The 15,719-nt window shown below is 49.8% G+C and overlaps 1 protein-coding gene across 1 annotated transcript in view; it reads right to left on the reverse strand.

Annotated features, from left to right (window-relative positions):
- Nucleotides 1–896: 896 nt before the first annotated feature.
- SORBS1 (sorbin and SH3 domain containing 1) overlaps nt 897–15,719 on the reverse strand; it is an 88,142-nt gene continuing 73,319 nt past the window's right edge. Inside the window, exons 23-26 of the mRNA XM_056849463.1 lie at nt 15,249–15,443; nt 4,091–4,149; nt 1,756–1,868; nt 897–991 (exon numbers count right to left, since the gene is read on the reverse strand). Of these exons, the coding sequence (XP_056705441.1) occupies nt 924–991; nt 1,756–1,868; nt 4,091–4,149; nt 15,249–15,443 (435 nt within the window). The 3' untranslated portion in view covers nt 897–923. The remainder of the gene's footprint in view (nt 992–1,755; nt 1,869–4,090; nt 4,150–15,248; nt 15,444–15,719) is intronic.

The following is a 15,719-nucleotide window of genomic DNA, read 5'->3' on the forward strand; positions in this document are numbered from 1 at the left end:
TGAATTGGGGGGGGGGGGAGAGAGAATACACAGTCAAAGTTCTCTCCAAACTCTCTCAGCCCCACCTACCTCACCGGGTGTCTGTTGTGGGGAGAGGAAGAGAAGGAGACTGTAAGCCGGTTTGATTCTCCTTAAAAGGTAGAGAAAATCATGGTATAAAAATCAACTTTTCTTCTTCTTCTACAAACTGCCAATTGTGCAGGGAGTGAAAAAGGGAGGGATAATGCACGTGAGAATGAGCAGCATGCCCTTTTGTATAGAACTGCTCTTCCTAACCTCTTTGCTTCTCACCTACGTTAAGGTGCATACCCCCAAAGCAGGGGCGAATGACCTGCACCCTTAGGGACACATGCGCTCGTGGTCCCGGCCACCTACGCTGGAACCAAGCTCACACACACCCCGCCGCCTGGTGCAGCCACCTGTGGTTGCCACGGCAATTGCAGCGCCCTGGTTTGGCTGTCGGGACCCAAACTAAGGAATCGAGAGCAGCCGGACATTTTAAGAGGCCAAGTTCCCCGCACTCCCCGTCCATACGGCCACAATATCTTCACTGTGCTCATTTTGTTCTCACCCTAAATGGTACGTCTCTCCATTCAGCTGTTTTCTCCCAGTATCACCTTGCAGGGCAAGACATAATGGGAAGGGTTGCCCCGTGAGTCCTTGGAGGATAAAACAGATACAAAGGCAGCATTGTAAACAGCTCGATGCTCTTCTCTTTCCTGCTCGGCAAACGAGCCCGGTAAATCCCCAAAGGCAGCGAGGGCTTTCCAACAGTCCCACTCTAAACCACGGAAACACATTCCACGTCCACGTCTCTCCTCTGCAACATTCATAAATCGTCTTGTTCTCCCCACCCCCCAAAAAAAGTCTCTGGATTTCCCAACCCACGGCCCTCTCTTCCCTGAGGAGAGCAACGGTGGCTTCTATAGGGACACCAGTTTCACGTAGTTGCCTGGGAAAGTACCAAACTGCCTTGTTCGTCTGGATGTGCCTACAGAAAAGGAAAAAAGGAAGATATTCAGCAACATTAAGAAGAACTTTTTGACAGTGGAGCAGGCTTCCTCGGGAGGTGGAGGGCTCTCCTTTGGAGCTTTTAAAGCAGAGGCTAGATGCCCATCTGTCAGCAATGCTGATTCTGTGAACTTAGGCAGATCATTAGAGGGAGGGCAGGAAGGGTTGTGTCAGTGCTTGGCTCTCGTGGCCCTTTCTTGCGTGCCCAGGGTCATGCCGATTGCCACTTTGGGGTCAGGAAGCAATTTCTCTCCAGGCCAGATTAACCAGGGATCCTGGAGGGTTATTGTTGCCATCTTCTGGGAATGGAGTAGGGGTCTCTAGGGGTGTGGGGGGAGGTAGTTGTGAACTTCCTGCATTGTGTAGGGGGATGGACTAGATGACAGCAATGCTGATTCTATGACCTTAGGCAGTTCATGAGAGGGAGGACATCTTGGCTATCTTCTGAGCACTGGGGGTGTGTGGGGAAGTTTTGTGAATTTCCTGCATTGTGCAGGGGTTGGACTAGATGACCCTGGTAGTCCCTTCCAACTCTATGATTCTAAGATGGGCCCATAGCGGGAAGACCCCGAGACAGGAATCCCTCTGCCCAGATGGGCCGTGGCTTTTGTTTGTTTACAACCCTTCAGTGGCAGGGGCCTGTAGAACTTGATCCTATCAAGCAATCCACCCCACTGTGTAAGAAAGACCCAGCCAGACTCCTTCCAAGCGTAGGGGAAGGATCTATCACAGTTCTCTGCTCACCCACAAACCAGCCGTCGTCACATTTCTCCATGACATCTACAACATCCCCGTCTCTCAATTCCAGCTCATCATCATTCTGTGGGATGTAGCTGTACAGCGCTTGGTAGCTCAGCCTGGAAAGATGCCAATGGAAAGAGATGACCATGTCTGGCCGACAAACCACAAGCCCTCTGACCAGAGACCCTCAAGCGGAGATCCACGGATAGGGTTGCCAACCGCCAGGTACTAGCTGGAGATCTCCTGCTATTACAACTGATCTCCAGCCGATAGAGATCAGTTCACCTGGAGAAAATGACCACTTTGGCCATTGGACACTATTGCATTGAAGCCCCTCCCCTTACCAAACCACACCCTCCTCAGGCTCTGCCCCAAAAATCTCCCGCCAGTGCTGAAGAGGGACCTGGCAACCCTATCCATGGATGAGCTGCTCATTCACAGCAGGAGCCTGGGTGCCGATCTCCTTCCTAGGCCCCAAGGCCCACCCCGCTCCATCATTAGCTCACCTTGGCCCCACCAGACCCCACACCACAGCCAGGTGTAAACCTGGAGGCTATAGGGCCAGGCGAAAAGGAGGGGCACAGCTAGGTCATTACGAGATTGTTGGCAAGGGCTCACGACCAAACTCCCGATCTAGTCCCCCCAGAAGCCTGTGCCTCTGAAGGGGGGGGGGGCGGACAGACACCCCGGCCAGACCCTCTAAGGGAGTCCGGAGCCTTTCCTATCAGGAACGACCGGCATCGCTCAGGAGGAATTCCACACAGATCCCTTTTCACATGTGCTAAATTCTTGCCGGGTTGGTTTCTGGCTTAAACACTTGTCCTAGTACTGAGAAATTAGTATTTTTGTTAAAAGACTCTGAGGGGTTTGTTTCTTACAGGACCTCCCTGCCCTGAAAGCCCTGGCAGCAAAGAAAATAAGGTCCTATATGGCTGCTAAGAGAGCCGACCCTTCGAGTTGATTTTAATGGTTGAATGCTAGGTCTCATTGGCTGATTGGGACACCACCACAATTTTTAGCTATTATTGCTATGTATGCATCAATTTACCGTAGTTTTATTATGTATATTTATAATTAATCTGGCAATTTTTAACCTAGTGTTTTGCTTTTATTATGCATTTGTGATACTGTTGACATGTTTGTAATGGCCTAAGGCTATGTGCAAATAAAACTACTCATTCACATGCTTATAAATAATGATAATTGAGTCCTGCCAAGTTGCAGAGATGGATTGACTCTATAAAGGCCCTCAATTTGCAAGAGCTGAGCAAGGCTGTTAAGGATAGCACACTTTAAAGGACATTGATTCATAGGGTCGCCATGAGTTGGAAACGACTTGACGGCACTTAACACACACACACACACAAGTTGCAGATGAGTTACGGCAACCCTGTAGGGTTTTATTTATTTGTTTGTAGATTTGTAGACCGCCCTCTGTCCCCGGCCCAGGCTGTACTCAGAGCGGTTCACATCAAACCAGAATGACATCTACACTAATACAAGAACATCTAACCCTCATTAAAATTACCAATATTAATTTCAATTAAAACAATTTGACAGATCAAGAGTTTAAATCAGTTTAAAACAACGGCGCTCAACCAGCTGCCCACAGGACCAAGGGACCAGCCTTGGGGATCCACCGGGGACCCCTCTAAAAATCAGATGGAAGAAAGAAACAGAGGGGAGGGAGGCCAGCTATGGTGGAAGTTGTGGCTGCCTTCAGAACAATTTGGCAGAACGATTCGGTCTTTCAGGCCCTGCGGAACCGTGTTGAACCCTGCAGGGCCCTGGTCTCATTTGAGAGGGTGTTCCTCCAGGCTGAGGCCCACGCCGAAAAAGCCCTGGCCCTGGTTGAGGACTGCAGGACACTTCTTGGGCAAGAGGTGGAACAGAGGTGGTTTGCCATTGCCTGCCTCTGCACAGCAACCCTGGACTTCCTTGGTGGTCTCCCATCCTAGTACTAACCAGAGCTGACCTTGCTTATCTTATGAGATCTGATGAGATCAGGCTAGCCTGGGCCATCCATGTCAGGGCAAAAGCCATGAAGAGATGGTTTGCCAGTGCCTTCCTCTGCACAGCAACCCTGGACTTCCTCAATGGTCTCCCATCCTAGTACTAACCAGAGCCGACCCTGCTTAGCTTCCGAGATGTGACAAGATTGGGCTAGCCTGGGCTACTCAGGCTTACAAATAGGAACAACACTAAAACTGGGACCCATATAAGCCCATGACTTCCGTATCAAAAAAAAAGACAACAATTTACCAAAAAGCATAATAGTCGCAAGCTTCTAAACACGGTTCCAGGGGAAGGGGGGTGGGAGAAACTCCAGGCGACTTACATGTCTTGTGGGGTGTGACTCCTGTCGGGGCTGGTTCCGAGAGGCAGGGCTTGCGGTTGCTGAGAAATGATGAGAGATGATTTATGGTCACTAAAAGGCCGCTGGAGGCCAGAGGCCAGAGGCTGAGAAATGGCGCTGCAGTAATGCACAGACTTTTCAGCAATGTTTATGATCTCATTGCAAACAGTTTCCTGGGAGGTACAGGCAAGGCAGGGCCATCCAAGGGAGGGGACCCAGAGGAGAGTCAACAGGGGAAGGGGGAGGAAGGGGAAACAGTCAATAAGAGACGAGACAATCCAGACGCAGCACAAAAGTCCGGGGAGAGAAGAGAGTTGTAGGTCCCGGTACACAGTCCAGGCAGTGGAGTGAAGAAGGAATCCAGGTGGTAAGCATGGAAAAAACAGGCGAGATACAGAAGAATTTGCCGTTTAGTTTCAGGTTTTGTATCACTGAGCAGAAGCAAGAGAGGTTGCAGTTAGTTAGCCAGGGACTCCAAACCACAAATTGCCACCATTTCAGTCAAAATCTCCAGCATGCAACAATCTACCAAAACCGCCCCCCTCCCCGATACTGAAGCTGTCCCTCAACAACATTTATTTTCTGCATTTCCCTTTTTCTACTGGAAACTTGTGTTGGGTGCGAGAGGGGGCCTTGGACTGCCCTCCCCAGCAGCGCAGAGTTGCTCTCCGGGTCTCATGTGGAGCATCTCAGATGCAAGAAGCGTAACCAGCTAGTGGGCAGGAAGAAGGGACAAAGCCACCCAACTCTTGTGGGGGCGAGAGGATCTCTGCGGCCGTCTGGTTCGGAGGCTTTTCCTCGAACAGTCAACACCAGGGGATAAGAGAAGGGAGACCCCCCTAATGTGCACCTCTGGCTTCCCAAGGCTCTGGCACTGGCCGCTGTATTAGAAAGCGGGCCAAAGGCGCTCTACGTAGGCGACGGAGACGAATCTCGGGGAAACTGTGCTCTTACCACATAGCTCTTTTCAGACTCTGTGAGATCGGGTCCTGGCCTCAATGAATGATGGGAAGGCTGCATGGTCACCAAAGCGCATGATAAGGGAGAGAGTTCAGCAGATGCACCACCGAGTCAAAATTCAAACCGAAATGAACACACCAAAAAAACCAAATGAAACAGAACAAAAAAAATGGAGAGAGGGGAAAACAAACTTGACGTGAATGACATCGCCTGCCTGAGTTCAGACAACAGAATTTTTAAACAGAGAGGACATGGGGGGGGGGGACTATCGTCTGTAGCACAGCAACTCATGTGGTAGGGGGTGAGAGGAGCCACAAAAACGGGGGGGGGGGGTTTAGAAGTAGAGAACCAGAGGAAGGGGATAATGAATTGGCAACACACTTCCAGACAGATGACCGACAATGTTATCAGGCAATTCCGGCAGAAGGACACAAACAACACAGGCTTGGAGGGGGGATTGCCAGGAGACACAGAAATCAGAGTACAACGTGTGACCAACAGGTAGAGAAAAGCGGGGTATAAAAACCAACTCTTCTTCTTCTTCAAATGCTGTGTTGCCACATGGAAACACCTAGGTTTAACCGGGCCACTTCCTTGAGTTTCCACAGGTGGCACATCTTTGAGATGGCCGCCTTCAGGTGCCCCCAATGGGATAATGTGGGGGGAAAACCACAACCCTCCTCCTCCCTGCTGTGTCCGTCATTGTAATAAAGAAAGCGAGAATCAGGAGCGCCCTCCGAAATAAACGCCAGCCCGCAAGAAGAACGGCCGACCGTCCATCTATCACAGAATGAGGCAACTGCATCATGAGCTCATGAGTGGAACCAGGAATTCGGATCACGTTCATGACCCTTGTGCCAGGAAGAGCACAGTCTTAAAAACTCCTCCTAGAGCAAGGAATCCTGACACCCCCTGCTCCCATTTCCCAAATTTCACCCTGAATTCCTGACCCTGGCCACAACAAATACGATGAATGCATTAACGTTGAGTGTCTGCTGCAAGAAAAACCTGTGTTGCTATCGTTTTGGATGGCAATTTTGGATGACATTAATACCATCTGCCAGCGTGGTGTAGTGATTAAGAGCGGCAGACTCTAATCTGGAGAACCGGTTCTCTCTGAACCCTCTCAGCCCCACCTACCTCACAAGGTGTCTGTTGTGGGGAGAGGAAGGCGATTGTAAGCTGCTTTGAGACTCCTTACAAGGTAGAGGAAATCAGGGTATAAAAACCAACTCCTCTATTTTAGCACACCGAGAGGCAGGCCCTGGTCTAGACAGGCACACTTGCCACCCATATTAAATCTATGAAGCAGCGTAATCCTGAATCAGCCCATCCAGACCAGTACTGATTACTCTTCTGGCCAGCAGAACCTCTTGAGGGTCTTCACGCTCCTCCATAACTGAACCACCCCAGGGTATTTTTAACGAAAGGGCGCGAGGACTGAACCGGGGATCTTCTGCATGCAGAGCAGTCCCTTTGTCATACACATGGACTTTAATGAAGCCAGTGACCTGCAATGACTTGCGCGTGCGGATGAGGCCCTACAGATCTACCACAAGGGATGGAAATTTTTCTCATCCCCTCAAATGTAAGTGAGAAGGTCTGCATAGTCAACTACAGCTGGTCACTAATCAACGTACATTAATTGATAACAAGAACATAAGAAGAGCCACATTAGATCAGACCAAAGGCACATCAAGTCTGGCATTCTGTTTCCACAGTGGCTGCTGACCAGTTGCTTCTAGGAAGCCCACAAGCAGGACGACTGCAGCAGCATCCTCCCGCCTGTGCTTCCCACGAACTGGAGAGGAGACAACTGAGGGGTGATACGATAACCATCTTCAAGTACTTGAAGGGCTGTCCTACAGAGGATGGTGCGGAGTGGTTTTCTGATGCCCCAGAAGGTCGGTCCAGAACCAGTGGGTTCAAATTAAAACTAAAGAGTTCTCAGCTAAACTGTAGGAAGAACTTTCTGATAGTTAGAGCGGTTCCTCGGTGGAACAGGCTTCCTCGGGAGGTGGTGGGCTCTCCTTCTTTGGAGGTTTTTAAGCAGAGGCTAGATGGCCAACTGACAGCAGGGCTGATTCTGGGAACTTAGGCAGAGCTTGAGAGGGAGGGCAGGAAGGGTTGCGTCAGTGTTTGGCACTCGTGGCCCTTTCTAACATGCCCAGGTTAAAGCCGATCGCCACTTTGGAGTCAGGAAGCCATTTTCCTCCAGGCCTGATTTGCCAGGCATCCTGGAGGATTTTTTTTGGCCATCTTCTGGGTACGGAGTAGGGGTCACTGGGGGTTTGGGGGAAGTTGTGAATTACCTGCATTGTGCAGGGGGTTGGACTAGATTATCCTGGTGGTCCCAACTCTATGATTCTATGGTTCTATTCTGTGATTCTATGACACAAAGAGGCATACTGCCCCTGGTACTAGAGAGAGTAGATATCCATCAGAACTAGTAGCCATTGGACAACATCCATGAATTTGTCCACTCCCCTTTTCAAACCTTCCAAGTTGGCGGTCATCACCACATCCTGTGGCAATGAGTTCCACAAATTAACTATGCACTGTGTGAAGAAGCGCTTCCTTGGGTCTGTCCTGAATCTCCCACCATTCAGCTTCAGCGGATGAGCCTGGGTTCTAGTATTATGGGAGAGGGAGAAAAGCTTCGAGTAACGCGTGTGTTTTCCTTAGACAATAATCCAAGGCTCAACCCGTGGAACATGTTCAGCTACAAACACTCAAACAAAGTCTGGGAAGCAACGCTCCGACTGCCCATAACAACAGGCACCTGTTATCAATCGACCAGATAGACCAGGGGTGTTGAACTCAATTTTTACAAGGGCCCGATATGGCATAAATGCCACTTGGTCAGGCCGGGCCACGCCCTGCCAGCCCAGATTGAGAGTTGAGGGGATGGCTGCCTCGGCTGGCTCATGGGCAAGATAAGAGCTCTCAAAGGGCCGGATCCGGCCCACGGGCCATATGTTTGACACCCTTGAGATAGACCAATACAAGGCAGCTTCACATATTGACTTGTTTCACAGGAGGAGGATACCACTGTGTGCACCATGTCTATGCTGAGGCAATGCCAGGAACTACTAAAAAAGGAACGTTGACAGGCATGCTCTAATGAAGGAAAGATGCATTCGACCTGTGGAATTAATAGATGGATCAGCAAATTGCGTGAGATGCCAGTGGAAACGAGCAGCAATCTGCCCTCCCCCTCCGATGGTTACCTGTGGCACAATGACCCTGCGTGTGAGTCTAGGAGGTGGATGGGCGGTGACGGCAGAAGAAGAAATTGCAGAGGGAGACAGAGGAGGAGCGCATGGAGAGAATGGTTGTGCTTCGATAGTCTTTGAAAAGGAAAGAAAAGATGATCAATGGAGAGCATTATCATCCTTATTACAGTCCGGATGCTCTCGCAAACAAGAACGTCTTTTTTCCAAAACGCAGTGCAACCTTAGCAAACAAGCAACCATGCAAAAGCAGGCATGCCAAGTCCGAGCTTGTCTGTACTATGTTAGCGCTTCAGGCTACGGGTACGGGGCCCATGTCATGGCTCCCCATTTCAAAGTCTATTTGTTTATAATTTTACTTTTTCCCTTTTATCAAGTTTAGGATCTCTCTCTAGCGAGCTCTCGGCAGGAACCAACTGTGCCAGAGGGACGTGACGGACTAGGAAGTAGAAATGGAAACTGGCCCTCTTGGTTCTACACACAGCTTCTTTTGCTGGTCAGGACCCTTTTGGAGAGTGGTAGGATATCCCCTCCCCAGATGAACAGAAGCTGATGAACTTCTTTCCAGTTCAGGCTCTCATCCCCTCTGTGTGTGTGTAAAAGGCTGTCAAGATGCAGCCGATTATGGCGACCCTTTATGGGGTTTTCAAGGCAAGAGACTAACAGAGGTGGTTTTGCCATTGCCCGCCTCTGCATAGCAACCCTGGCATTCCTTGGAGGTCTCCCATCCAAATACTAACCAGGGCTGACCCTGCATAGCTTCCGAGATCTGATGAGATCGGGCTATACCACGCTGCCTTCCCTCCTTCTCATCCCCTACAATACTTCTAAATACCTCAGAGGTAGAACATCCGCTTCACCTGCAGAAGGCCCCAGGTTCAATCTCCAGCATCTCCAGTTAAAAGGATCTGGCAATAAGCGTTGTGAAAGACCTCCGCCTGATACCCTGGAAAGCCGCTGCCAGTCTGAGGAGACCATATTGATCTCGATGGACCGCGGGTCTGATTTAGTATCAGGCAGCTTCATGTGTTTGTGTGCTCGCCAGCCTCTTACAACTACAATTTAGATTTACTGTCTTGCTCTTGGTAGCACAGGATTGCTGGGTGTCCTCAGGCTCAGACCCTGAAGCAGACGGGTAGGATAGTGGCAAACCCTAATGGTGCCTGCCTGGTGGGAGCAGGACATGGATCCGTCAGGTCAGCAGAAGAACCTGACTGCCTCTTATGGACAGCAAATGGCAAAAAAACCCTGAAAGGAAGAATAAGACAGCTAGGTCCTTTGATTCAAGCGTCTCACTTCAGTGAGGCCTTTCTCCTTGGAGGGCCTGAGGAGACCTAAACCCTCAAACAGGAGGCCAAAAACTGTGAGGTCTGACAAAGTTATGGTGCCAACTGCTTCACTCAACTCTTCCTAGCCCATGTTGAGATTCCCACGAGCAGACTGCGATGAACACAACGGGCACTGCTACTAGGAGCCAGTCTATAGACCTCTGTTCCCTAAATCAGAGCCTAAAGTAGGAATCCTGCACCTTATTTAAAAGCTGAGTATAACTGCCTCGATGAAGACTCGGGAAAGAACTGTTCCCCTCAGGGCATTCGGACTGCCACCGTCTAGCAAACCAGGCCCCAGGATTATGGGACTGGGCCACAGAGGGCTAAATTCCTATCCCCATCCAAAACAATCCTCAGAGGGTTAATTCCTAGGACTTTGCAACCAAACAGGCGCCAGGGACAATATTTTGCTGTCAGCAGCTAACGAACAAGGAGAAGCGTTTCAAGACTCATCGGCTGCAACTGGCTTTCGCGGAGAGCTGTTGTTGTGCACCCACAAGCCCACACGCACAAACACGCTACTGTAAGACTGCAGGACTACAACACGTGCATGCAGGTCCAGTACCTTTATGGCCCTGCTTGGATTCTCCTTCCAGTCACCTTGCTTATCATGGCCCACGTTCCTTTGGTTGGGACCATCTCCCTGCTCCTGAATTAGCTTGCCCTCCTCAAAGGCATGAAGAGATTTCTTTGGCCAGTTAACACACTGCTCTGGCCTGTGGCACCTCAGTCTAGAGACGTCAGGCACGCCACTGCAGTCTCGGCTGGCTGCAATCCCGTCCTCACTGGCAACGCTCTGACTGACCCCTCGGCTCCTTTGGACCTTGTCTCGCTGGCCGAGGACATCACCGAGCTCTGAGAGGAAACTGTCAGGGCTGCCGACGGCAGAGTAAGGTGAGCCACTGTGGCTAATGTGGGGGGAAAGGGAGCTAACCGACTTCTCTTCACTTTGCAGAGGGCTCAGGCGGAGGTTTTGAGCAGATGACTGAGGCCTGGAAGGGCAAGAAGGCAGTGGGGAAATGACCCCCCTTGAGCTGGGGGAGCTGGAAAAGCTGGAAGGGAGGCCAAAGGGAGGCCACGGGCTGAGGTGACACAGAGAAGAATCAGGAAGAGGGGGCAAGGGAGGGGTGACGGCCGGCGTGCTGCTGCGCGACACCCCCAGGGTCAGGGAAATCCACTCTGTGGTAACGGCGTGCAACTCAGGAGACAGGGCCGGGCGCGTGAAAGGTAAAGGCGGAGGAGTTGGTGTGAAAAGCAGCTCAGAACTGGGAGACTTGAGGGAAACAAAACAGAGGGAAAGAGAGAGAGAGAGAAGAGATAAGCAAAAAAGAAGAAGGCAGATAATAAACGAACAAACAAACAAACGAACAAATGAATGAATAAATAAATAAATAAATACATGGCATACAAGCAAGACGATGTGGGGGGGGGGAGTTTTTAAAAAGCCGGTCCATGGCTAAGCATAGAAAAGCTGAGGAAAAGTGCTGGTTTGGAAGTGGCGTTTTCTGAAGCGCTGCAGAGCTGGGGGCAGAGAGACATAAATTCTGCAGAACTATGGAGTTCTATGCATGTTCTGAGAGTGGGGGGAAAGGGGGAGGTGGTGACCAGATGAGACCACAATCCAGGCCTGGGGTTTCTCAGTCCTTCACCCCACATCTGTTTTACAGTTCAGTGGCTGCCATATAAACTTTGCAATAGGGTAGAATTTGTTTAAAAAATCACCATGATTCTCAGGAGAAAAACTAGATGTTTTGTGCGCATATTTGCATGCAACAACTTGAGGGGCTGCTGATTCCCCATGAAGTGGGAACATCGATCTGAAACGTAGCATGGGCCCAAGGAGGTGCTAAGCCCTTCCCTGCCCTACTGGGAACCCGAGAGTTTTTAATAAAGCCATTATTTTCCCATTGGAGCTGAGGCCACAAGTCACTGCTGGAATAGCCGAGCGGCAGCTAGGGGAAAAAAAGCAATGTGAGCGGAAACACACAGGGATGGGTTTCCTCACACCTGCCCACGCTGAGCTTTAAGTGGCCTCCCGTCTCCCTGCTTTGTGAGGAATAGCTGTCACTCATCCCATCTCCCAGAGAAAATGGCTGCTTTGGAAGGTGGGCTGCATGGCATTATACCCTACTGAGGTCCCTCCCCTCCCCAAACCCCGCCCTCCCAGGTTCCACCCTCAAAACTCCAGGTATTTCTGAACCTGGTGCTGGCATCCCTAGTTAAAACTCCTTTACTACCTGAGGGGCCCCAACCCAAATCGGGGCTGCCTATGTCTGTAATTCACCATCAAATGACTAACAGAGATCTATGATCTCTGCCAAGTCTAAACCGACTCTGCCCACAAACTAGACATTCCTTCACAGCAAAGTTTAGCAGCGTCGCTCTCAGAACACAACAAACAGTGAAGTTTGGTTTGCCCTGATGGGTACGACTGATTTCGGAGACAGGATGTCAATATACACCTTCGTCAAATCTCTGCCCAGAGATATGGAAACTTCCAATGGAATATATCATTGGATAAAAATGAACTCCCCAAAAAGAAAGGGGACAAGAAGACCATTCTCTAGAACAGGGGTGTCAAACACACGGCCCCTGGGTCGGATCCGGCCCTTTGAGAGCTCTTATCTGGCCCGCAAGCCAGCTGAGGCAGCCCCCCCCCTAGTCCCGACCGACATTTATGTCATATCCGGTCCTCGTTAACAATTAAGTTTGACACCCCTGCTCTAGAACGAAGGCCATTCTTTTGGCAGAAAAAGGTGTAGCGGCATTTTTTCACAATAAAATCATTGCCATAGTTGACAGATTTTTTTTTAAACAAAGCAACGTATCCCGTAAGATTTTTATTTTTGCTCAAGGAATGAACGAGAAGAAGCCACCAGGAGGCACATCCGTGCTGGGCAGGCCACACCCTGTGATTCCAGCCTGAGCCGGACACCTGTCTTCCAACCATTCTGCACACAGACCTTGCAAGCTAAAGATGAATCCATGCGAAGTTGCTCCCTCTGCACACAGGGTCCCTGCCTAGGCTTTTAAGAAACAGGCAGAGAATTCTCCTGGAGTAGGGCTGGAACTGAAAGAAGAGGGGCAAACTGCATGCCTCCACTTGAGTCAGAACCTGCCTTTTAGTTTTTCCCACTGTGGCTTTCCATGCGTACATTTTCACCTTCCTGTCTGTCTGTCATCCCCATTGTTAACTGAATGAAAGTCTCAAGTCAATGGAGGCCCAGAGTCTTTGCAAGGCATGACCTGCCACAATTGAAAGGGGTGGAGCCGCCTGCCGAAGGGTTGCGGCAGTGTTTGGCTCTCGTGGCCCTTTTTTATGTGCCCAGGGAAATGCTGACTGCCACTTTGGGGTCAGGAAGCAATTTCCCTTCAGGTCAGATTGGCCAGGGATTCTGGAGGGCTTTTTCTCCCCATCTTCTGGGCATGGAGTTGGGGTCACTGGGTGTGTGTGGGGGGGAGGTAGGTGTGAATTTCCTGCATGGTGCAGGGGGCTGGACTAGATGACCCTGGTGGTCCCTTCCAATTCTATAATTCTATGAAGGTTGCCTCACAAACCTGGCCTGTGACCATGTATAACCTAGCAAGATGCACTTTGTGTAAGTCCAATGCACAGATCTCCTGGCTCTCAATGTTAACGAAGCATCCTTTTGCTTAATGACATCTAGGCCCAAAGGCCATGGAAAGCAATGCCAGAAAACCCTCCCCCATGGTCCAGAGAACACCCCCTTCCAGCTTTACCTTGGCAACCCCTATGCAGGCTGGCATCGCGCCAACCCCAGCCAACTAAGGCTGCAATTCTGCATTAGACGAAAGCGGCTTGCAAGCGTGACCGTAGACTTATGGAGCTGGACAGATGATTCATTTTCGAGAGACACCGTATTTCCTTTGCTGTCCAAGCATTTCCCAGGATTTACTGTAACTCAGGAGCTAAAGTCCAAAACCCGCTTCTTCTTCATAGGCACAAACAGCATCGTCCTGACAGAAGGTGCTACATTTGTGTGCAGCTGGGAGTGGCACTGATTGGACAGTATCCATGCCAGCACTGACAATGGAAGATTATAAGTCTACCTCATAGCTCATGCAGTTCTGGGATGATTTTCAAAAGTGATGAGTGTATGGCCTGATAATGAGCAATAGCTTACCTGCTTCTCCACGGAGACAGATCACGATGGGTAGCCGTGTTAGTCTGTCTCCAGCAGTAGAAAAGAGCAAGAGTCCAATAGCCCCTTAAAGACTAACAACATTTCTGGCAAGGTATGAGCTTTCGTGAATCACAGCTCACTTCTTCAGATACTGCTAGATACAGATACAGCTGGCTATATCTGAAGAAATGAGCTGTGGCCCCCAAAAGCTCATACCCTGCCAGAAATTTTGTTAGTCTTTAAGGTGCTACTGGACTCTGGCTCTTTTCTGCTACTTCTCCATGTAGACCTTTATATTAAAAAAACAACAACCTCAAGTCTATATTTTGCTTGTTCATTTCAAAAGCCTTTTGCATTTAAAAAAACTCTTTCTCCTCTGTCTTTTCCCCAGAAGGATGTTCACCACCCTGCTACTCTTAAACTGCTACATGCCCTTTTGACGCTGAGGGAGAATAAAACATAACGATAAAACCCTTAAGACAAATTCCTGTGACACTTTAAATCATATTGATTCGAGCCCAGTAGCACGTTAGAGACCAAACAAGATTTTCGGGATATGAGCTTTTGAGAGTCAAAGCTGGTATCTGATGAGGGGAGCGCTGACGCTCGAAAGCTCATACCTCAAAAACCTTCTTGTCTCTAAGGTGCTACTGGATTCGAATCTAGTTGCCCTACTGCAGACCAACATAGCTACCTTCTGAAACTTCAAATCACATTGTGATAGCCAGGTCAACGCAAGCTCCCATAGTACGTTGGTATGCCCATGGGTAGTTTTTTCAGCATGTGAGGACAAGAGGAGAAAAACCTCCGCTTGGAAATTCACAGATGGCATCTGAACCCACATTAAGTGAGCAAATGGTTGTGATCTTCCACGTAGTCCACCTTTAGCAGATATGATTCAGCAGTCAGAGACTGAAAAGATCTTAAGAACTTCAGAAAAGCCCTGCTGGATCAGACCCAGGCCCATCAAGTCCAGCAGTCTGTTCACACAGGGGGCAACCAGGTGCCTCTAGGAAGCCCACAAACAAGATGGCTGCAGCAGCATCCTGCCTGTGTTCCAAAGCACTGAATATCATAGGCCTGCTCCTCTGATCCTGGAGAGAATGGTTATGCATCATGACTAGTAGCCATTCTGACTAGTAGCCATGGATAGCCCTCTACTCCGTGAACATGTCCACTCCCCTCTTAAAGCCTTCCAAGTTGGCAGCCATCACCACATCCTTCTCCCTGTCCGCTGCCTCCATACCAGGCATAATTTTATAGACCTCTATCTTGTCTCCCCTTAACTGACTTCTTTCTAAGCTAATCAGCCCTAAGTGTTTTAACTGCTTCTCATAAGGCTTATCCCTATAGCAAGACGCTAGAACAAGATGCCTTCTGCTTTGGCATTAGCTGGGAAAACATGAACTTTTAATAGAGAACAGCGACCCCATATAGTTTGCTATCGGCCAGATCTAAGGCACGCAGGTACCTGTGGGGAAGCCGTCATGCTGCGGCTCGGAGAGTGTGTGAGCGGCAGGTCGGCATAATCCAGCGCATTCCTCACCACAGGGCGCTTGAACACCTCGACATACGTCACAGGGAAGATGCCTTGTCGGTTGGTGCCGGGGATTCTTCCTTCATACCAGTTCTCATCCACTCGCCGAAGCAGAATGATTCTCTCGCCCTGCAGGAAACAGCCATCGGACAAGAATAAGAGAGGTTCCAGTTGATGCTCAAGATCTACAGGGAAGAATGGCATTCAACTCTGCCCCACTCACCAACAGAGACTGCTTTTACAAGCCTGGTTTTTCTAGCTATCTGGATTTTCAGTAGCAGCCAAATAGCCCAGACCAGCCTGATTTCATCAGAGCTTGGAAGCTAAGCAGGCCAGGGTTAGTATTTGGATGGGAGACCACAAAGAAGAAGAAGAGCAGCGGACTCTAATCTGGAGAACTGGGTT

The sequence above is a fragment of the Euleptes europaea genome, chromosome 5 (genome assembly GCF_029931775.1).
Source record: "Euleptes europaea isolate rEulEur1 chromosome 5, rEulEur1.hap1, whole genome shotgun sequence".
Classification (NCBI taxonomy): Eukaryota; Metazoa; Chordata; class Lepidosauria; order Squamata; family Sphaerodactylidae; genus Euleptes; species Euleptes europaea.